The sequence below is a fragment of the Drosophila innubila genome (assembly GCF_004354385.1).
Source record: "Drosophila innubila isolate TH190305 chromosome 2L unlocalized genomic scaffold, UK_Dinn_1.0 4_B_2L, whole genome shotgun sequence".
In the NCBI taxonomy this organism is placed as follows: Eukaryota; Metazoa; Arthropoda; class Insecta; order Diptera; family Drosophilidae; genus Drosophila; species Drosophila innubila.
Window position 1 is genome coordinate 8,378,793 of NW_022995372.1, and position 23,425 is coordinate 8,402,217.

Here is a 23,425-nt window from a genome sequence, read left to right on the forward strand (position 1 = left end):
TACAATAACATTTTCATTACATGATATCGATAATATTTTTGCTTATCGCTTAATTCTTATTTGGTACCAAAAAAAAATAGGTACTTATTCGTTCTGTCTTTGTGCGCCTTGCATACAAACGTGAACATGCTGTCTCGCTCGCACGTTTGATTTGCCATCCAAATGTAATTATTCAACTAAATCTAAATTCCGAAATAACTTCTTTATTTATGGGTCAATCGCTTTGAAATTTTCAGGTCGTTTATTACGCATACTTCTCAACTGATTGTTCAGTTAGGAGTGCTATGTCAAAATTGCGCCTGTAAATCGTTTTGTGCAATTTGTGGGCGAAGGGGCGTGGCACCTAAAATTGGAAACAAACTTGACCTGCGTATGGTATCCAGGAACCTACATAACAAATTTGAAGTCTCTAGGTCATATAGTACTTGAAATCGAAGCCCAAAAGAAAATTGGTACTATTTCTTACTGTGTTTGTGCGCCTTGCATACAAACGTGAACATGCTGTCTCGCTCGCACGTTTGATTTGCCATCCAAATGTAATTATTCAACTAAATCTAAATTCCGAAATAACTTCTTTATTTATGGGTCAATCGCTTTGAAATTTTCAGGGTCGTTTAATACGCATACTTCTCAACTGATTGTTCAGTTAGGAGTGCTATGTCAAAAATTGCGCCTGTAAATCGTTAATTTTTTCAATTTGTGGGCGAAGGGGGCGTGGCATCAAAAATTGGAAACAAACTTGACCTGCGTATGGTATTCACAAACCTGCATTCCAAATTTGAAGTCTCTAGGTCATATTGTACTTGAAATCGAAGCCCAAAAGAAAATTGGTACTATTTCTTACTGTGTTTGTGCGCGCCTTGCATACAAACGTGAACATGCTGTCTCGCTCGCACGTTTGATTTGCCATCCAAATGTAATTATTCAACTAAATCTAAATTCCGAAATAACTTCTTTATTTATGGGTCAATCGCTTTGAAATTTTCAGGGTCGTTTAATACGCATACTTCTCAACTGATTGTTCAGTTAGGGAGCGCTATGTCAAAATTGCGCCTGTAAATCGTTATTTTCAATTTGTGGGCGAAGGGGCGTGGCATCAAAAATTGGAATCAAACTTGACCTGCGTATGGTATTCACAAACCTGCATTCCAAATTTGAAGTCTCTAGCACTTACAGTCTCTGAGATCGACGCGTTCAAACAGACGGACAGACAGACGGACAGACGGACAGACAGACGGACAGGGCTAGATCGACTCGGCTGTTGATCCTGATCAAGAATATATATACTTTATGGGGTCTGCCACCCCTCCTTCTGCCTGTTACATACATTCTGCCAAACACATTATACCCTTTTTTGCCCATTTTCAATGGGCTCAGGGTATAAAAATATTTTTATTGTTATACATTTTTCTCTACATTTTGAACTAATAAAATGATTTTTTTTTTAAAGAATTAAAATTTTGATGATAATTTAAATTTATTTGAAGATTTAAAAATGACCTATTTTAATCCGAAGTCTCAAATAATTGCGTAATATTAGAAAACCATAAAATTTATGTAATTAATCTTTTTTTTAGAAAGCGGTTCGGCTTAGGTTCAAGTTCGCACAGTAACTAATTTCAAGGGTTCGGTTCAGGATCCGGTTCAGGCTGCTTAAAAACCCGAACCGAACTGGCTCTACGAGGTTAGGTTCAGAACCGGCTTAAGCCCTTGATTAAACTACACTATAAGGATCCATAATATATTTGCATATTATTTTATTCACAATATAATTCTGAAAATTCGTTTTGCACACGAATAAATGAACAACTACAGGGTATCGAAGTTGTTAACTACTTTAACTCTGTTATTTAAATTTGTTTTTCATATTTGCTTCTCTTGCTTATTTCAATGCATTTCGTTAGCCCAGAGATTTTTTCCCTGTTAGCCTTGTTAAAATATGTAGATATTAAATTCTTTACGCTTTTCAAATGCTCTTAAATGTCAAATACTTGTCTTTTCCTTATACTGCAATTTTATACGTAGTCAGCTTTTGTGTTGCCTTCACTTTTCCTATAACTTTTCCTACAATTTGCCTTTGTCATCGCGCTGTGTAGCCTTGCTTAACTTTACGAGGTGATGAAGGGCCGAGGCACATTTCCACTTCCGCTAACCTTGTGCTCATCTTTATCCTCCTTCGCCATCATTTATGCGTAATTTTTATGCTTCTCTCGTCCTTCGGATGCACTAAGCCTCGACTAATGCATATTTGTGCAAGGGCATTGCTGTAGCTGACGTTAAATTAATTTCCGCAAATGAAATTATAATCTTCTTCCTCCTCGTCTATTTTTTGCAGCTTATTGGCATTTATTAGATGGCATCCTACGAGTTATTTCAGCTATTTTAATTAGCTTAGCGAACGCCTAACGCAAACCTCTTCAATATGCAAATTGCACTCTTTAGATAATCGCATTTTAAACCTCATTTTTATATGCCGAATGTAGATTTTTAATTTTCATATTAATTATTTTTTTTTTAACAGATATTTACTATTATTATAGTATTAATTCACAATAAAGTACATTTAATTTAATTAAATTCTAATATATTCTTCCTGTGGGTGCAAATTGTTCTATCTGTTTATTGTAAGTAAAAATGCATATGTATATCAATGGTTTTTTAATCTCTTCACATAAAAGCAAACACAAATAAGGCCTATAAGAAATTTGCTTATTTCTGATAAATAACATTTTTATTTATAAATATCTTGTTAGTTTAATCTATACATTGATAGTTGGTATTTATTTTAAACAAAATAGTATATACAAATTATGGATGGAGTATAGTAGTAATTCATATTATTATTAATAAGAAGGGCTGTCTTATTCTTGGATAAACTTATCTTATATCAAATATATTCAACATAGTCTCTTTATTTTAATATGCTTAATAAACTGTATAAAACCTATTTGCAATTCCAGAAAATATTTTCAGAAGTTGTCTATAATATTTCATTAGTTTTTCTTTACTTACCAATTTTAGTTTTGAACTCTTCTCACTTTCAAAATTTTTTCTTTATTATAAGAAATCCAATTTTATACTTTATAACTTATGTTTTCTTTAACATACTTTTATATAAAATTATTTAGTATTTTAAACACTTTATTGGTCGTTTGTTTTTTTCTTTTTTTTTTAATTTGTAGAGTTTCGTTCGCTCTTGGCATTCACCGCGTGCCTTATGGTCAGAATACATAGAGGCCTACAGTGGATACCAGGAGAAAAACGTACCAAACGACGTCGATGACACACTGAACTTCTACAGCTCTTAAGATTTCCGCAACTGGAACTTGCTTAATGAGATGCCAAACAGCTGATGTAGTTGCTGTTATTGAGCAATTTCTGAGGCGAATGTCCTTCGCAATTATACGCTTTAAGTAGGCACACAAGGCGCTGGGTTGAGCCAATGACCCAGGATAGAAGTACCGAACCGGTTTTCAAGCACATTTTAAATAACAATTTTCGTTTTTGCTCTTTTGCGAGGACTTATACTGGGAGCTGTGTGTGATCCTTGCCAGTGTCGCGATCGAACTGCACGAATTGCTGAATGCGCAATGCTACAAAACTCTGATCCCGGCCAGAGCCTTAAGTAGTCCCACGATCCCACCTATTTAGGGGTTGATCCGAGCACGGTAACAGGATCAGAGTAGCGCTCACTCGCACTCGCACTCGTACTCTCAATCCCAATCGCACTCCCTCTCGCCCTCGCCCTGAAATCCGGTTTCAGTTAGAGAAGCCTCTGGGTTATCCTGCCAGGCAGCTGCTCGCCTTTCATTCAAAACGTGCATTGGCTTAGGACATACGCATTCGAGAGAGCGCCCGCTGCTCCTTGTTATTGTTATCCTTGCTGATTTTATGATTTGTGCAACTGTGTGCGTATTTTGAGTATGCGTGTGCGTGTGTGTGTGTCCCTTTTGTTGTTGCTGGCGTTTACGGCGTTGCAAATGCATTTTTATATCCTGTTTATGCGCGCGCGTTTTTATCAATGGAACTTTGATTTCTCCCTCTCCTTCACTCTATTTCTCTTTGGCTTTCTCCCTCGTCAAGTCAACAAAGCATCATCAAAAGTGAAGATCTTGATGGTTTCGTCAAGTTTTGCTGTCATTATTTTAATTGTATTTCATATATTGTTAACTTTTATTGAAATTGTTTCAATTTGAATGAAAATACAGATTTTGTAGGTAAGATACATGAAATTGTTATACCGGTTGAAAGAACAGGAGTAATAAAAGTTTTTGCGTACAAAAATAAATCCAAAAATAAAAAGTTATATAGACCACTTAAATAATACATACAACTAATTAATTAAATCTACAAAATATTTTTTTTTCTAATTAAAATCAAAATTGTAACAACTCAGCAAAGTTCTGATTTGTCGAACAACAAAGCTGATGGATTCGGTCTCAAAATGAATTCTTGTTTGAAATGAACAAAAAACTTAAATTTACTGTTAAGATCTGATTTCTTGTACTTACGAAAATGCAAATACTAATGCAAAATACTGTCTTAAACATTGTAAAATGAGTTGTTATCATTTTTAAATTATTTTCATATACGCTAAAAATAATGTAGCTAAATTTTTTAAGGTCTTAGAGCTAATTCCTAAAATTGGACTTATCCGAAGCTGAATAAAATTGTATTTAAAAAAATTGTTCTGATTCTGTATGCAATCCACAAAATTTATATCTATTATCAAACTAAAAAACATCATTTTATTCAGTAAATCGCTCTTTAAATTGATATCAAAACGAAAAGTGACAACTGTTATGGGTCGCATCGTAGGACAAAAATATTTATAAATCAGGGGCGCATATGGAAAATGCATACAGTCAGAAGGAGAGAGGAAAAGTCAGCTGTGCCGGGGATTTTTCTTTTTTTGGGGAGGCAGGATAACAAAAGCATAAACGTGCATTGTTGGCGGAAGCGACAGCAGCTGATCGGCGAGCGAACAACTGACAGCAGACAAACTGCCAATTGAATAGAGACCCCGGCCTTTAAGGACTATAAGCCATGGCCCGTGACACACATTTGCGCCGGCCACAGGCTGCGAGTCCTCGACTGAGTTTTCGTCCTTTACTAAAGCGAATTGGCGCCCAAAAACTGAATGGCAACAATGATGGCAACGAACAAAGCCTTGAACGATGAACGGCATCGAAATCTGAGAGGCGTTCATAAAAATTGCAGGATTTCAGCAGCTGTCAACTGGGTGTTGGTTGTCCCATGCCATAACAGCTGAGGCTGCAACTGAGATTCTCTCAATCTCTTTCTCCTTTTCTCCCTTTCTATAGTATCTCTCTCGCAGACTATTGATTTTAATGTGACACATTGTAGCTATTTAAATTTATCATGCCCGTCGACTTTTTATCGATTGCCAGCCAGCCTGATGCTTCAATGAACAGATAGAAAGAAGAGGGGAAAGTATAAAAATAATATATGTAAGCTGAAAGTATCTCGAGTCAGCAAATGACGCGTCACATCGTAAACCTACAACCGCATTCAAGCCAAGTGTGCATAAGAAATATGCAAATAACTTTGCCGTTCTGCTACACTGAGCGAAAAATGAGAAAGAGGAATGAGTATAAATTAAATAAAATTAAAGATAAAAACTGTAAGATAACTGGATGGCTATTTAACAATGCAGCAAAGCATCTAGAAAAATATTAGAATTTCTAAATAAAATTACAACTGAGTATCTAAAACAATTTTTTTTTTTTATACGTTTATTATTATTATTATGAGCACGCTTCATGCTATTTAAAGCATTTTCAGTGTCATTTTAAGAATAAACAGAATAGGTAAGTTACAGATTTTTTAACGTGGCAGGTCTCGAACCCAGTTATTTATCAAACTGTAGTTCTAGTTATGTGACAGGTCGGCAACTCTAACAACTGAGCCACGGGACCACACATCTCAAAAAAAAGCACAACTTTTTGGCCCATAAATTTAAGGTTGCAAGAAACATACTTGTATGTGAAAGTCTGCTTCATATTATGAGAACCTTTTTTTCAGCATTTATAATTGAATCCAAAAATACACCGAAATAAATTTTTTACCATCATATATTGATTTAGCTTATGTATTTCAAAATCAAAAGAATTTTTCGACGACTTGCTTTTTGATACTTTTAATAAATTCACCCAAATAAAAAAGAATGTATCTATTGTTTTTAATTTCCACTTCACGTAAAATTGTAAATATATATACTATATATTTCACTTAGTTACAATAAAATTTCTCTTAGTGTAGTCAAGTCTATTTAGCTGTGCTTTACTGAGTGCTGCTCAACCATAGAAATTATAATGCCTGCTCTCTTGTGGTTTTTATATAGACACACAAACACACAGACACAGACATGCAAATGGTGTCCTGTGTTGCATACAGTCGAGCTACCACTGTACTCATACATCCCATGTCGATGCTGTCTCAATGCCTGGCAATTAGCTGTTGTTGTTGCTCTCATCGCTGTCGCATTGCTGTCATATGAGTACTTAAACATGATTTTAATGTCAATGGTTTCTACTCTATTCCACATAATCGCAGACAGCGTAAGAGTGAGGAAGAAAGGTATAGAGGAAGAGCAATAAAATAAAAGAAAAGAACGCTTGTTTATTCGCAAAGAAGATGAAAGTGTTAGAGGTCGTAACATCGTTTTTATTTATAGTTTTTCCTTTGAGCTTGACGAGCTTGTGTAGTGGCTGACCAACAGATGTCAGAGCTGCAAAGAGCTCTTTTTAATTTGATGTAAAGAACACTTAGGATACGAGTTAAGTGCTAATTAGTAGCAAATGTAATTAAAGTGGGAATTAGCGCAGAGTCTTGTTAGAGATTGGAAATTAGCTATGCTGACCTTGAGTAATATATGAGGGTACTATAAAATATCTATAAAAAGAATAGCATATCTTTGCATCTTTAACTAAAAAGAACTATGCATAGATTAATCATCCATAGGCAACTTTATATCATTTGCCACACGATCAATCTACTTTATTATTTTTTGTAGTCAACTTATTATGAATGCTTAAGAGTTTTCTTAAGTTTAAGTCCAAAAGCTTCAATTTACGTTTTGACAGTCTTAAAAAGAATAAAAAGTAAGGACTTTCCGGTTCACAAAAAATTACTGCAACTTGAATGAACTCTCAGTAAAAAAGTTTAAAAGAAAAAAAACTTGAAAACGCATCCAACAAATTTATAACGCCAGCGAAGCGTACTCTTAGGAGATAAATAAGACACAACTTTCAGCTGAACTGAAAAGAAAATAAAGTAGAAAAAAAACTTGTCATGATTTTTATGCAAAGCACGTACTCGCATTTTTTTGTATAACTTGCAACATGCTCTGAACAAAAAAATGGGGAGGGAGAAAGACACATAAAAGTGTAATTTCCTTCCGCGCATCTAACAACGATAACAGAAGGAAGGGAAAGGCAACAACCTGCCATTAATGGCCTTAGATGTACACACATTTGTGCACACCTCAAAGCTGATGCTACAAATCATCTCTTGCTCCTTATCATCAGCCTTAGCGAATGGACAACAACAACAGCTCACACACACACACAACCACACACAAAAAAAGTATTTTTGGGTGCGGTCCTTGACATCGTGTACGACGCATGACACTCGCCTGTGTAGAAGAGTGTGTGTGTGTGTGTGTGAGTGAGTGTTTGCCTGCTCCTTGTCTGTGCTTCAGATTCGCAGGGTTGCCTGCTGCGAATACTCGTTTCGAATTCACGATGAACTCGATTTTACGACAGCACCCGCCATCAGCACAGAGACTCAACGTAAGGCGATGCCGATGCTGTCCAGAGAGATGCTCAGTATTAAGTGTGTGTGTCTGTATGTGTGAGCATTTGAGTGTATATGTATATAGTTGTACTAGTCAGCCATACGCCAACGCACACACACACTCATCTACAAAGAGACTTTTGCGAAATTTGGCAGCTCAAGAAAGTTCACAAAGGCAGCTCCCTAACTAATTTATAAGCGGAAAATTCATCTAGGGGATTTTCTTTGGCAATGTATTCATAAATTTATCATATTTGCTACATTTTTTCATAACTATCTGTAAGAAAACTTATTTAATTTAAAATAATTTCAACGAATTCTTAAGTTAAATTTCAATGCCTTTTATATGTGCCAAAATGTGGAGCGAATTGCACAATCAGAACTTGGCAAGTAGCAATGTCCAAGTTGGGATAAAATGACCAAAAAGGAACACATATTATTTTACATAAATATAAAAAAAAGTTATTAATAAATGGTTTATTACCATTGTTATTTTGGAAAAAAAAGTCTTTAAAAATAAATATTTTAAGTATTAACCAATTCAATTTTTACGAAAGAGTTTGACTCTCAATCAAATTGAATATTATAGCTTTAGAATTTGATTTCTAATTTTCCTCTTTTTTTAAACGGTCTATACAAAAAATTTATTATTTCACATATTATAAAAACGTTACTCTGAGAGTAAAAATATATTATGCAATAAAAAAAAATTTTTTTTTATTAACAGACATAACTAATGGAGTTTTTATGACTTGCTAAGAAAAAGGAAGTGAATTTGCAAGTAATACAATATAAATTATTACACAATTATTAATATATTATTACTATAAAGAATATTTTAAAGTATACTCACTCTATTGCCTTGTAGCTTATTATTATCTTTAATGATGGTTTTGAAGAGCAACAACAATAAGAAGTACAAGTAGAAGAGGAAGAACGACAACAACAATGACAACACCAAATTAATTTAACAGACATATAGACGTATATTCCATTACAACATCAAGTACATACCCATTGGCGATATACCGCGCACTTTCAATGTTTCATTTTCAAGTTAGGTTTTTTATTTGGTTTTTAAGTATTTCTTTTTAAGTGATTTACGGCTTTTTCTTCTTGTTAACACTTTTTACTTGCATTTATAGTAAGATAAGAATTATTAAATTATTCATTTGCACAGAGTTTCACTTTTGGTGGATATCATTTTAAATTTGCTCCAGCGAATTCTGAGTTGCCCAAAGTGTTAAAATCAAATGTGTGGAGAATCAAGTTAAAGTTAAATAATAATTCAAAATTTTACTGTCGAACGTTGGGTGTGTGTGAGTGTGGGTTAGTGTTAGTGCTTGTTGTCTATTTGTTAGCTGCTGCAGTTTTCGCTTGGTCCAGTGTCGAGTGTCGCTCTGTTCTGATTTTGCTTTCTTTTATTTTTCTGCCAGCCATTTGTCATGTACAAGTGAGTCTCTTTCTGTTTGTCCCTCTCATTGTGTAGTGTGTAGTGTGTAGTGTTTAGTGTGTTGTATGTGTGTATATGTAGGTGTGCAGCAGCAGGAACTGGAGCCGTGGCAAGCACTGATCGCTGAGCGGTTGTGTTACGTGTGTAAGCGCAGCACCAAGCGCACTAGTTGACGCCTAAACGTCTACTACGAATTGCGTTTGTTGTAGCGAACCCCAATTTCGAAAAATTCCAAATGGCGGCACACGCACACCACTGCAAAAGCAGCGGACGCAGCTACAGCAGCAGCAGCAGCAGCATCTGCAGCAGCGATGGCAGCATCAGCAGCAGCAGCAGCTGCACACTCTTACACACTGCATACTCAAACACAGCAGCAGCAGCTCTCTCTGCTTGTGATTTATGTACAAAATGGCAAAAGCAACAACAAAATACTTTCATACACATACAAATACGTTAGTACAGCATCCGACTCTCTCTCACACACACACACACACACACACACCCAGCCACATGACTAATGCATGAGCTGCGCTGCTCGCAGCGGCGACTTAATCCCAACAGTGTCCTGTTTTTGGGGGTGGCATTGAGTAAGCTCCCCGGCCCAGGGCTGGTCAGGCCTGTGCTCTGCTGTTTATTACATAGTTGCTTGTATATAACAAAAATATATATATACATTCATATATATACATGTACATATGTAAGTATACACTTACACACATACAAGCAGACAGACTGTTGCTGCCGGTTTTCGATTTTGAGCTATTTCTGCAGCCTCACGTTAAAGCTCTTTGAGTGAGTTTCTTTGCATTGTTGTTTTTCTGTCAATGTCGCTCTGTTAATTTTATCTTTGTCGTTTTCTATTTTGACTTAAAAATATAGCTTTAATTTATATCTGTGTTCATGAAGCGTTGCTTAAACAAATCCTCCTGTAATTATTCGTACTGCAACTCAATTAATTTGCAACATTTAGCTTAATTACATATATGCTGGTTTTAAGTCTTACCATATTGAATATAATTTTTCTAGCTTACAGATTTAGAAAAGAATCAAATAATAAATTAACTCTTATTTAATTATACAAGACATGAAGAAAATAATAAAAAAAAATAAAAATTAAATAATTAACAATTAAATTAATATTACTCGAATGTGGCTCACAATGGAGAATATTAAAACAATTTAATTTACTTGACTGCTTAAGACCAAATGCTATGCATATTCTTTCAGTTAAGATACGTTATCTCATAAATCAAAAAAGTTTAACATACTAAAAGTTGATTTTTGGCTGACCGGTCCTATGGCAGATATATGATTTAGTGGTCCGATCCAAAAAACAAAATAAACTTGATATCCCTGATATATAGAAAAACCTACATTTAAAGTCTCTGAGATCTAGGTGTTCATATAGACAGACAAACAGACAGACAGACGGACGTCAGGACAGACGGACATTTCTATATCTACTTGGCTATTGATGCTGATCGGGAATATATGTACTTTATAGGGTCTGCCACGCCTTCTTCTGCCTGTTATGCACATTTTTTCTAAGGCAATCTTTATGAACCCCTGTACTTTATTTAAGTACGGGGTCTAAAAACTGAAATGGAAAATAAGGTTAAGTAAAAAATTGTAATCGATTCCACAGTGATTGCGAAAAAACCTAGAAAAACTCAATCTGATCAATATAAAAGAATTAGAATTAAAAGAGAAGAAAAAGAGAAGAAAGTAAAAATCTAGAACCAAAAATATATAGTATATTATTTGTACCAATTTTTTTAAAATCAAATTCTTCTTTCAATTCAAATTCCGTTTTCAAGCTGAAATTTATATTTATTTCGAAATTTTATTTAATTTTATTTATTTTTTAACTTAAATATTTCAGTTATCTATACGCTAACTGTCATCTCACATTCCTTTTTCTCTGTCTCTCACTCCCTCCCTTCGCACGCTTTGAGGTTGCCTGGCTAAACTTTTGCTCAAAGCTCTGCTCAAATTGTGCTTTTTGCAGTTGAGTTGCTGAGCTCTGAGCGAAAGCTCTAGCCAGCAGTTGCTCTGCCAAGGTGAGAGAAAGCTCTGCCACAGAGATAACAACAAAAAACATAAAGAAGAACTTGCTGAAGAAGAAGACAAAATTAAACAATACCAACAACTGTAACAGCAGCAGAGCGGCAGCAGCGTAATAAAAATCCATTTTTATGGTCCCGGCAACATCTCTGCCGCTGCCTCTGCCGCTGCTGCGGCCTCTGCCTCTGTCACTGGGACGAATAAACCACCCCGCCAAAAAAAAAAAAACAAAAAAAGATTAAGTGAAAATGGACAAGGGGGTTACGGGGCGTTGATGTTGCTGCTTTTTGTTGTTGTTGTTGCTGCTGCTGGTACTCTCTGCGCGGCGGGTTGGCGGTCCACAGAATGTATGAAATTTTACTGCCTGCCAACGTCAACAGAAACTTCAAACTTTCTGCTGCTGCCGTCGCTGTCGGCAGCGCTGCTGTTGCCATATGCCGCCATATGTATGTACATCTATACATACTATACATCTGCTCTCTGCTCTCCTATATATCCCTTTCTCTCTCCTTCTCGCTCTCTCTCTCTCTCTCTCTCTCTCTCTCTATTTCTCTCACTCTCTATCTATTTCTCTCTCTCACTCTTAATAATGCTGTGTCTGTGTGAGTTGTTTGCATAGTGTGCTGGGTACAGTCTCTGCCAACAGCAGCATCAGCAGCAGCAGAAGTAGCGTTAGGCAGCGACTGCGACGCCGGCTGCAACAATAATGTCCGTCCCTTTATCCCAAGCGTCCAGACGTGCAGACTTTTGACTGTGTGGGGTGACCACTTTTTCGTGCTTGACGAGGCTGCTTCACGGTGTTTTTGTTGCTGCTGTTTCTTTGATTGTCACAAACAGGGTGCTACAGTGAGTTCTGCTACGATTAATTAACCTCAGTCAAGCCAATGTTAATACTAAATGTTACATTAAATGTAGTTACGCATGCTGCGTGAAAGTTTCAAGTGTGTTATCAAAAGAAAGTGCACCCTGTTTTAAATACCCCACCTAGCATATGCTGGTTATATTTGATGTTAATTACTTAGTAAAAGCTCAAGCAATCTACTTCAGATCTTGTTTTATCTATAAAGACTCTTTTTGGATATATTCAATATTTAAAAATGTTAACCGACGGCAATTTAATATGCTTAAAATTAATATAATATTTATGTATTATTTATACATATTTACAAACAGAATTTCACATAAAAATATAAGCTAAGATGCTTTCATGAGTCTTTTTCAATGGTAAGACACCCTGTATTTTTCATGTTTAATATTCGGAAATTCAAATAGCCAACAACTGAGATTTAATAAGGCCAAAATTAATTTACAGCAAGTGAGTAATAAAGTTGTTTAATGCAATAAAGGTATTTCAATTCGCAGTCACCCTGTATCTGCGGTATTCAGTGTAAGACAATGTGTAATAGGAAGCAATTTAGATTTAATAAGGGCAAAATCAGTATACGACCTGCATAAGAAACTTGCGAAATTGACAAAGATAATGTTAAATTAGGAATTGTGGGTGGATAGCAAACACCCTGTATTTAAGTTTACCAAGTACATAAGCACTTGGCTTTAAGCACATAAACAGCGAAATGGAATTAGGTTTGCATAGCAAAGAGCATAAACTGCTACAATTACAATAACAAGGCCCTTAAACCACAAAAATTGAAACTAGTCTAAAACAACAACAAGATGAAATAAGTATATATAATATATATACACTCACAGAGATAACTACAAAGTCTGATAAACTTTTTTTGCCAATGGCATAGAGAGCAAAAAAGAAAAATGAAAAAAAAAGTAAGAGAATTGAGTATGTAATTTATAATACCCTTTGTGCTGTGCTGCTTTGTGCTGTTGAAAAGTGAAAATAAGTATGTACAGCTGTGTGTGTGCTAGGGTGTGTTTGTATGTGTCACACACACACACTTGAATACTGTCCCGCGTTACTTTTTCGCCGCTTGTCGTTTGTGCAGGGCAAATAGTTAAAACTAAAATAAATTTAGTTGTAAAATGTATATAAAATATTTGTATATATGTGGATAGACAAAAGATAGCAGCTTCAGCGACGCCATTTTTGTGTACGTTCTTTGTCCCTCGCCCTTTGTCCCTTGTCCTTCGTGAGTCGTGTTTCTCTCGCGCGCTGATAAGTATGCAATGCTTGTTTGGCTTGGCCCGTTTTGGACAACATCGTGATGTTGTTGTTGCCGCACGAAATCTCATTATATTTGTTTTATTTTATTTGCTGCCACATCGTCATTTTCGTCTTTAGCTGCTTGGCTTTCTTTTCTTTTATTTTAGCTTTTTATGTCTATTTCTATGCTTTGGCCAAAAGAACTTTTGTCTGTATACTGACTTTGGGCCAGTTAAGAGGCCCCACTCCCATTTCCCACTCCGCCCACATCATTGTCATCTACTTACTTACTACTTACTGCGTGCTTAGTTATTGTTTTAGTGTGGCCTTTTGTTTCAAAATTATTAACAATGGACTTTGCCAAGTGAAAGGTGCTTTATAACAAATGCTGGTAATAGCATTTAATGCACCTGCAAACACACACACACACACACTCATAGACACTATAAGTTAAGGAGCTTTGTTCTTTGTTGGCATTGTCATGTTGCAATGCTTGCTGCAGCTTGGCGATAGAAAGAAACAATGAAAGAAAGAGAGCGAGAGAGCGAGAGAGGAGAGAAGGAGAGAGAGAGAAGTAGAGAGTAAAACACTTTAAAGTAAACAGCTTTATCATAATTATTATCATCATCATTATCACAATCATGGTCATCATCAACAGAGCTCATAAGCTGCTTTAGGATCGCTTCATTTGCCGTTTGCTATTTCATTATTTATTTATTTTCGTTGCGCTTAATTTTTGTGCCTTTTCTACTGTCCGTCTTACTTCACTTAATTGTAAAATTGCAAAGCTAATGATCTAATTCTATATTAATGCATATTGCCCATTTTTATGATGTCCGCACTTAAATAATTATTTTATTTAAATCTCGACAGTTATATTTAAACTTCGCTGCGAGAGAAGCTAGTAAAAGTTAATTGAAGTGGTGTATTTTTCTAGCGGTATTCAAAACTGGACTTTAAAGTAAATTGGAATTAGTTTTGACAGGGAATAGTACCGGAGCCGGATCCGAAACTGTAACAGAAACAGAAACTGAGAACCGAAACCTTTGTTACGGTACAGTTTTGGTAAATCTTTTCAAAACAAAGTTTTTAATATTTGAAGTTTAATAAATTTTGTTAAAAAATTGTTCCCTCTGGATCTTAATTTCGATTTAAGTGTAAAATAATTTTATAAATTACAAATCTCAAGTAGTCAGTTTTAATCGGCTCCTGATATCATTATTAGCATAACACAATATTTTAAATTATATTCTTTAAAAAGTTATGGCAAATTGGATAAAAATTTGGACTTGTAAAGTTGCTAAGTCAAAAGTTTGACCAACTCTTCATTTATTCATTCGAAATTTAATTTAACTTTGAAAATGTCAAGTTTCAATTTTAATTAACTTCTTATAACACTTGTACTGACACCGTAACCGTAAAGAAAACTAGAGCACACTAAAACTTGATTTTTGACCGATTGTTCCAATGGGAGCTATATGATATAGTGGCCCGATCGATAATATAAACAAGCTTGATCTGCCTGCAATATAGAGGAATCTACATACCAACTTTGGTGTCACTAGCTTTTAAATTGTTCTTATAATTTGGATATGAAATTTTCTATGTCGATTTTTAGGCGGTAAAAGGGCGTTTCCAAATTCTGAAACAAACTTGATCTGCTTGCAATATAGAGGATCCTACATACCAAGTTTGGTGTCTCTAGCTCTTATTGTCTCTGAGATTTAGGGGTTCATACAGACGGACGGACAGACGGACATTGCTATATCGACTTGGCTATACTGTTACGCACATATTCGTTAAACCCAATCTAAAAAAGAATTTGAGCTTTTTCCGAAATAGTTGTTTTGGGACGCATCGGAACCGAAACCAGATACGATATTTCTTTAGGTTTGGTTCTCTGATGATGGTGTGATTATTCTATTTCCTCAAATTTGTCTAAGCAAATAAAATAAATGAGAAACATTGTAAAATAAAGAAATAAACCATTGCAGTAAATGGTAAACATTACAGCAACATTTTTAGAAAACTAAATATTTACATCATTAGAGAGTTAAGATTCATCGTTAAGTAGGCATTGGCAACACATACATGAGTTATATTTATTTCGGTTTTTAGATTTATTAAATAAAGTACGTTCTATACAAGCAACTAAAGTGGGCATCCATTTGGATACCGCGCTCAAAAACAAACGATCTCACAAAATCAATGATCGGATAACAGTAGTTACTATTCGAATATTTGTTGTGAACTGTCCTCGAACTTGATTGCAATGGCAGCGGGTCGTGTTAATCTCTCGAATTTGGCACTGGAGAATCGTCTGGTGGGCGGCAAATATCGTTTGTTGAAGGCCATTGGAAGTGGATCCTTTGGTGAGATCTATCAGGGCATTAATACACAGGATGGCAAGGATGTGGCTGTTAAAATCGAAGCTGTCGACGTCAAGTACCCGCTGCTGCGTTACGAGTCCAAGGTGTATGAACAAATCGGACCTCATCCGGGAATTCCAACATTTTTACACTACGGCAGCGAGAAGCGCTTTAATGCGTTGGTTATGGAGCTGCTGGGTCCCTCCCTTGAGGATCTATTTAATCTTTGCAAACGGCATTTCTCACTGAAGACCGTGCTGATGATCAGCGATCAGTTGCTGATGCGTTTGGAGTGTGTGCATCAGCACAGTTTCATACATCGCGATGTGAAACCGGATAACTTTCTGATTGGACTGGGCAGACATTGCAACAAACTGTACATGATCGATTTTGGACTGGCCAAGCGGTATCAGGATCCAATAAGCCGCCAGCATATAGCCTATCGAGATGATCGCAATTTAACGGGGACTGCTCGATATGCCTCGATCAATGCCCAGCGTGGGATCGAACAATCTCGTCGCGATGATCTAGAAGCGCTGAGCTACTGCATCATGTACTTTAACATGGGAAAGCTGCCCTGGCAGGGAATTATCGCTGCGAACAAACAGCAGAAATACGAAAAGATTTGGGAAATGAAACAGAGCCTGTCGATCGATGACACCTGCAAAAATTGGCCCAATGAATTTGCACTGTTCATGAAATACGCTCGAAATTTGCGTTTCCAAGACGATCCCGACTATGTCTACCTACGGCAACTCTTTCGCTTTCTCTTTCGGACTCTTAATCATCAATATGATCATGTCTATGACTGGACACAACTCCAACAGCAACAGCAAAAGGGTCGCGATCGGGAACGCGATCGTGAACGTGATCGCAATCGTCGTGATCAACAGATTGTCGAACTTGAACTGAAAAATGCCAAACGTCGCCCGAAATTAGATCGTGAGCCAATTGGTGATAGCATCAAGCACAAGCAAACTGGCGATAAAAAGCATTACAAGTGATAGATCAATATTCAAGCATGTCTACAAATTGGAGAAATTTTATTCAAAATTATTTATAAGACATCGTTGAATTTTTAAAGTTTAATTGTTTAGATATTTTAAGAGTTTTAATTCAGTTTCATTTTATGCCCTTTAGCTGAGACAATAGACTCAGTCGTAATTAAAAGAAAATATTCAAGATGTGAATGAAATCGTAGTTTCAATCAAAAGAAAATTTATAATTAAATGTGGTACTAACGTCAAATTGTCTTGTCCTGTCGAGGCATTACACAAGTTTACTCCCAAGTAAAGCAGGTTTATTTTCGCTAGTTATTTATTGAGTGGCAGGTACACACACACACACGCACACACACACACACACACAGAGCTGGAAAAACACTTGCAAGTTATGCGAAAACAAAATAAATTTTACAGCAGCCAAGATCTCATTCCCAGTTCCTTTTTTCCTGCTTTGGCCAACAAACTGCACAATACACTGGCAAATAGTTTTTCCTCAACCGCAGCGTCAGAATATTTTCCCATTTTTTTTTCTCTCTTTTGTTTTTTTGGTTGAGTCCTCGGAAAAATAAGTGGAAAAGTTTGTGTGGAAAATGCTTTGACTGCGATGCTTAGTTCTGTTAAAGACGGGGTCGCGTCGCACCTGCTGCCAAATTAAATTGCAAAATAAAACAAAATATACAAAAAAAAGTTGAAAATAAATAAAAGTAAAAAAAAAACTAAAATAAGAGTACAATAGAAAGGCATAAAGAGAGAGAAAAAAAAACACAGTCAACTATGGCTATGATAGACTGGCAATTTCAATAATTTATGATGCCTGCGCAGAAGCAACGGCAAAATCATTTTGACATTTCTAGCAATTTTTCTTAGCCAACGGATGAAAGGGGAGGAAAACTTTGTGCATCAGTGGAAAACATAATTAAGTGTCGTCTTGAGTGCTGCTAGTTGACGTGGCAAATAGTTGAACAACAGAAGAAAAAAATCAACAAAAGTTGCAAATGCCAAGAGACATAGAAGCAAGCAGACCGTCGGTCTAACTTGCAACTTGTCGCAAATAAAGCGGCTTGACAAATGACAAGTAGCGAGTGGCAAGTAGATAGTTGCAAGTAAAGCAGGCACAACAAAATGCCACACTAATGCTGCATGCATGCAAAATGTTAAGCTTATCTCTTGTCACCGTGCAACCGTGCAACATCACTTGCCACACACAGTTGACAGTTGCTCTGTCAACATATGATAAATTGTTTCAACTGACAACAACGACAACGAGGACAACTTGTTGAAATGATGTGTTATGGAAATTCGACGTCCGCTGACTACAAATGATGCTCTCACCTCAGTTAACTGTTAACAGTCAGTCAGTCTATCTACACACATACGTACTGCAGATATGTGAATGTGTGTAGCATAATGTAATTACAGATTTCGATGCATGCATGCCAAATAGGTGTTTATTTAATTTGTGGAAGTGAATGGCGCCATATTCACTCCTAAATGTACTTCTACCTGTCACTTGGCTTCTCCATATTCTCTTTGACTGATTCAATGTGACTATTCAAAGTATTATTCGTAGTAAGCGCTGCGACATTTGAATGTTGCAAAGGGAAGCTTTCGTGAAACGAATATCAAAAGGCACAAATTAACAATTGTAACTCCAGGAATTTTGTTTACAAAACCAGTATATATATGAACACATTTCCGATTTTGTAATTTTAAGTTGCAGTTAGTTAAATTTTTTATGGTTGTCTTCTAAACAGTACCAAATTTTTTTTATCTTTTGAAATTAGCCCTATAATTTTACTGAAATAATAATATAAATTATAATAATAGCAAAATACAATAGATCTTTAAACAATAAAATTTTTTTAATTTTAAATAAAGTTAAGAGTCCTTTTACTCCTTTTTTCTTTAATTTTTTATTTTTATTTCCGAATTGTTTTCACTTCTAATTAATCTCTTTGTCTCTTTGTAACCTTTTCACTATTGCAAGCATTTTATATTTTATTTTCTATTTATAATCTATTGACTATTCTTATACCTTATGTCATATCTATTTCTACACATGTTGGTTTGCTTCTTTATTTATTTAAAATTTTAAATATTTATTTTTTTATTTCTATTCTACGGATACAGAATGTAATGGTCTTTATTTCATCATCGACGAAGAACATTTAAATGTCTGTGTAAAAGTAAGTATTTATATTAGTATACTCTTATTGGAATGTTAAGATAAAGCAACATCCTTTATAAGCTGCTACATATTCAGACAACCTTTTAATGATTATATTTTTAACTTATACTTTGTTGCTTAAAAGCTTCTCACCCACTATTTAATTGAAAAATAAAATGAAGCAGCTAAAATTAAGCTACTTTAAGGATTAATTGAAGGGTGGATATAAAAAATGTGCACTAAGTGTAGAATTAGCAGGAAAACCATAGACTGTGGAATTATAAAATAAGCAGGAACGAAGAGGCAGCCACTTAAGATGGGCGGGTAACCCAGGTTGCATCAACACGTAGCCGCAGCACCAGCAGGAACAAAAACCATTAGACTACGAAAAGGAGAGCTCAACAAAGTTTTTGCTTGCATTTATTTTCCAACTAAATGCAACTTGTAACGTACAACGCAATGAGATAATGTAAGCCAAAACCGAATACAGCTCCCAGATGCGAAAGTAAGAGAGGGTAAAGAGAGAGGCAGAGCGGAATGCAGGTCTCTCAACTTTCAGGCAAGCTCAAAGTTTTCACTCGAATAATTGCTTTCACGGGGCACTAATCGAGAAAACCCCACCCAGAAAGTCATTCGGCCAAGAGACGTGTATTCGGCAGCTTTGTTGCTACTACTATTTCTAGTACTTTTACAGCTTTTATTTCGAATAGTATTACTCTTGCTTTTGTGCTATATGCGCTTTGAATTATTTATTAAGAAGCAACAGCATTTGCTGAGGGGTAAAGTAATTATGTGTAACGTGGCGTATCCGTAATGCTTTATGCCATTTTCAAAAGCAAGAAAATTAATTAGTTTGCCAGCTGCAGCTGCTTTTGTGGTTGACAAGCGAGCTGATAATGAATCGATTTGTTTGGAGTGAAAGAAGCACACAGCAGGTGGGCTAACTTAAGCAGATTTCACTGTCTGTTGGTCAACAAGAGATATTCAAGAAATTCCAAAGCGTTCTCAAACAAAACACCAATGCCAAAATAACTCCAAGCTGTTGTTTGCTTTTGGAGTGTGGTAAATATAGTATGCCTACTATGCTGTGGAATAGACACCGAATCGAATGTCATTAAAATAAAGACAAGCAGTCCGTCCGGGTGGGCGGACAGACTGACAGTTTGGCAGTGATGCCTGGCAGAGCATCATGTTGAGAGCTCATTAAAACGAATACGAATTTAATGGTACTTTAAGCGGAAATTGCCTGGGAAGTTTCCGCTATGGTAAGCACACAAGAAGCAGGAGCAACAACAACAGCAGCAACAGCAATAAGAGAAACAACAACAACAGTCAGATGAAAAGCAAATGACTCTGAGCCGAAGCTGAGATCGAAGTCCCACAACAAAGCTTTTACGAGCTGAAAACTATTAGTGGCACCAACAACAGTTTCCACTCCACACACACCACACATCTCACCTGTACACACATGTGTGTGTGTGTGTGTGTGTGTGTGTGTGAGGGCGTGCAAAACGTTCTTATGTGCGCCAAATGAAGCCATCGTCATTGCACACGGCACAAAACGATGCATGCTGTGCTTAACAAAAAGAAAAAAACAATACACAAAATAATCAAAGAGAAGAAAAAGAAACCGAATATCTAATACATTTGCCTGAGTTAAATAATTAAATTATTTGCTGGCAAGGCAAGTTTATTTCAATCAAATGTGTATAAGTACATTTTATTAAATACAATTGAGTAATGGCTCTTTTATTAAGATATATTTTCAGCTGTGTAATGTGTTTCTTATATGTAGAAATCATACCTTTTACTTAAAAAAGTATAACCGTATACTGTTTATGCTCTGAATGTAATGCGTTGATATCAAAGAAATCATAAAATTTCACGTGTGCTTAATCTCTAGAATTTATAATGAAATTTTCTTTCTGTTTTATGAAATGTCAGAGATTTGTTTTAATGGCTATATGTATACAAATATTTTCGGAGTCACAAAACTTGTCTGCTATAATATTTTATAAAATAAATTCAGCCCGTTTATTCAATATAAAAATACATTTTATTTTATTCAATAAGTTTTTAATTTTATTATTTTAAGTAACAATTAAACAAATTTCCAAGGCACATGAATTATCATGCAACTTTGGGGAGAATACAAAAAAGTAGCAACATACAATGTATAAAAGCGACAACTTTAAGTCTGCTGAAAGACCAAGAAAGAGCGACACCATTTTTACAATCTCACAAAAGTCTGCTAAAATTTTTAGACAGCGGCGTTGCTGAAGTTTATAAATGCAGTTGACAATGTCACAAATGGCATGAGAGATCTTATATGCCCAGCTCGAACAGTGGTTATGCTGAAAAGAGGAAAAAGCGAAAAACAATATGAACAATAGCGGCAACTGTAACTCAGCTGACGATGCGAAAAAGTGCGACGCCCTTTTTCGAGACGCACAAAGGTATGCTATAATTGAATGTTTGTTTGCACGACGCGACGTGCAGCAAAGCGAAGCAACTTTGAATCGCAGGTGTTATGTGTCTGTGGGAATGCAAGCATATGCACATTTTATACCCGTTACTCGTAGCGTACAAACAGCATGTGGCATCTTTAAAAAATAAACTCAGTTACTACCTTATTTTCAGAGACTATACACGGATCTAGTTTGTTTCTAAATTTTTTAGAACCACATTCGACTTGAAAAATCAAGAAAACCTCTGGAACAGCCACACTTTTTACGATAAAGCTTCATTTATGTTGTGGTGATGAACCTTTTATTATATTAAAGTCAAGCAACTTACAAACAACAACAGCTTAAACGCACAAATTTCGAAGAAAAAAAAAATTAATAAATAAATAAAATAAAAATAATGGCTCTTTTAAATTTTTTTTAAACGCCCCAAAGTATGCACGTATTTTATGCGGTTGAAGTATAATTAAAATGTTTAAATATTTAAATTGCGTATCGGGTATTTCGTAATCAGGAATTCGACTATTGCATTTAGATCTCTCTGTACGTAAACGTCCATATGAATAGTATGTGTGTTGTGCATGCAAAATGCTGCAAAATTTGCTGTATGTATGTACATTAGAGTGGGTCAATTTGTATGAAATAAAAAAGATGCACAAAGCGGTTATGAAATTCGTAATCTATGATGAATTCTAAGAAGAATGGCCAAAGAAACCATGGGTCAAAAATTAATATCAAGCTTCCACTTTTTACAGAGAAGTTATTTGTGTTTTTTATATGGGTAATTGTCTGTTAGGTGGAACCTACCATTAAAAACAAAAAAATTACAAACCGAAATCAAGGCGAATTATGATGAATTTAGAGATAAGAACAAGTTGGCGGTCTCTCTTCAATTGAATTTTAAAATTAATGCAAAATGAACTCTTTTGCTGAATTTTCTAAGGAACTTGACCAAAGGGCATATGTCTTAAATTCAATTCAAAAGAAAACTAGTTAAGACCGTAAACTAATTCTTATCTCTAAATTCATCATAATTCGGCCTCTAACTGGGTTATAAATTTTTGTATTTTAGAGGTTAGTTCCACATAACAGACAATTACCCATATAATAAACACAAATAACTTCTCCGTAAAAAGTGGAGGTTCGATATTGGTTTTAGACCTATGGTTTCTAGGGAAATTCTTCTTAGAATTCATCGTAGATAACGATTTTTATGACCGCTTTGTCGTTAAAAAAAAAAAAAAACCCACTCTAATGTATATACATATGAGTATGCATGTGAGCAAGCGCCCATAATGGCAATACCATTGTATGTACTTTGAGTTTTCAATTTCAGCTTTTTGCCAGCAGACATTGAGTGAGTGAGAGAGATGGACGTCATATCAAAAGAGTGAGAGAGTGGATGGCTGTTTGGGATTATGATGCGTATAGAGTTGGGCATATGTCCGCGTTCGTTTGACTTTTATGCGCACCACGCGAAATAGCAAAAAGTTGAATCAAATGGTTTTTGCTTGTTTTCAGTTTATGGCGTCGAAGCAAATAAAACCGCCCAAGTTTCCACTGAATTGAGTTGAAAATTGATTGTGTTTATTGAATCATATTTCAAAGTCAATTGTAGTACTTTATATTAAATTCTTTTTACAATCTATAAAATGAACTTTTATGGCTAACAGCATTAATTTAAGAATTATGCCAAAAAGTTGAAATGAAATAAAGTCTCAACAGCTTTCAAATTCATAATTGTAGTGGTCAACAGCACGCACAGAACCAATCCCCAAAAGAGGACGATTCGTTCACATAACAAACGACAGTCATACACACACCCTCATCCACACACGTACACACACCTACAAACGCACACACTCAAAGCCGACTTTGAAGTGCACTTAGTTGCCAAAAAGTTAATAAAAATAAGTGCCTCTTGGCCGTTGCCGTTACCGTTTGCCAAATGCCAAATGCCAGAGACTAG

The 23,425-nt window shown here is 35.6% G+C and overlaps 1 protein-coding gene across 1 annotated transcript; it reads left to right on the forward strand.

Moving 5' to 3' along the window:
- Nucleotides 1-15,527: 15,527 nt before the first annotated feature.
- LOC117780476 (casein kinase I) lies at nucleotides 15,528-17,010 on the forward strand. The gene has a single exon (XM_034617028.1). It carries the CDS (start codon nucleotides 15,724-15,726, stop codon nucleotides 16,822-16,824), a length of 1,101 nt encoding a protein of 366 aa, XP_034472919.1. The 5' UTR covers nucleotides 15,528-15,723; the 3' UTR covers nucleotides 16,825-17,010.
- Nucleotides 17,011-23,425: the final 6,415 nt, after the last annotated feature.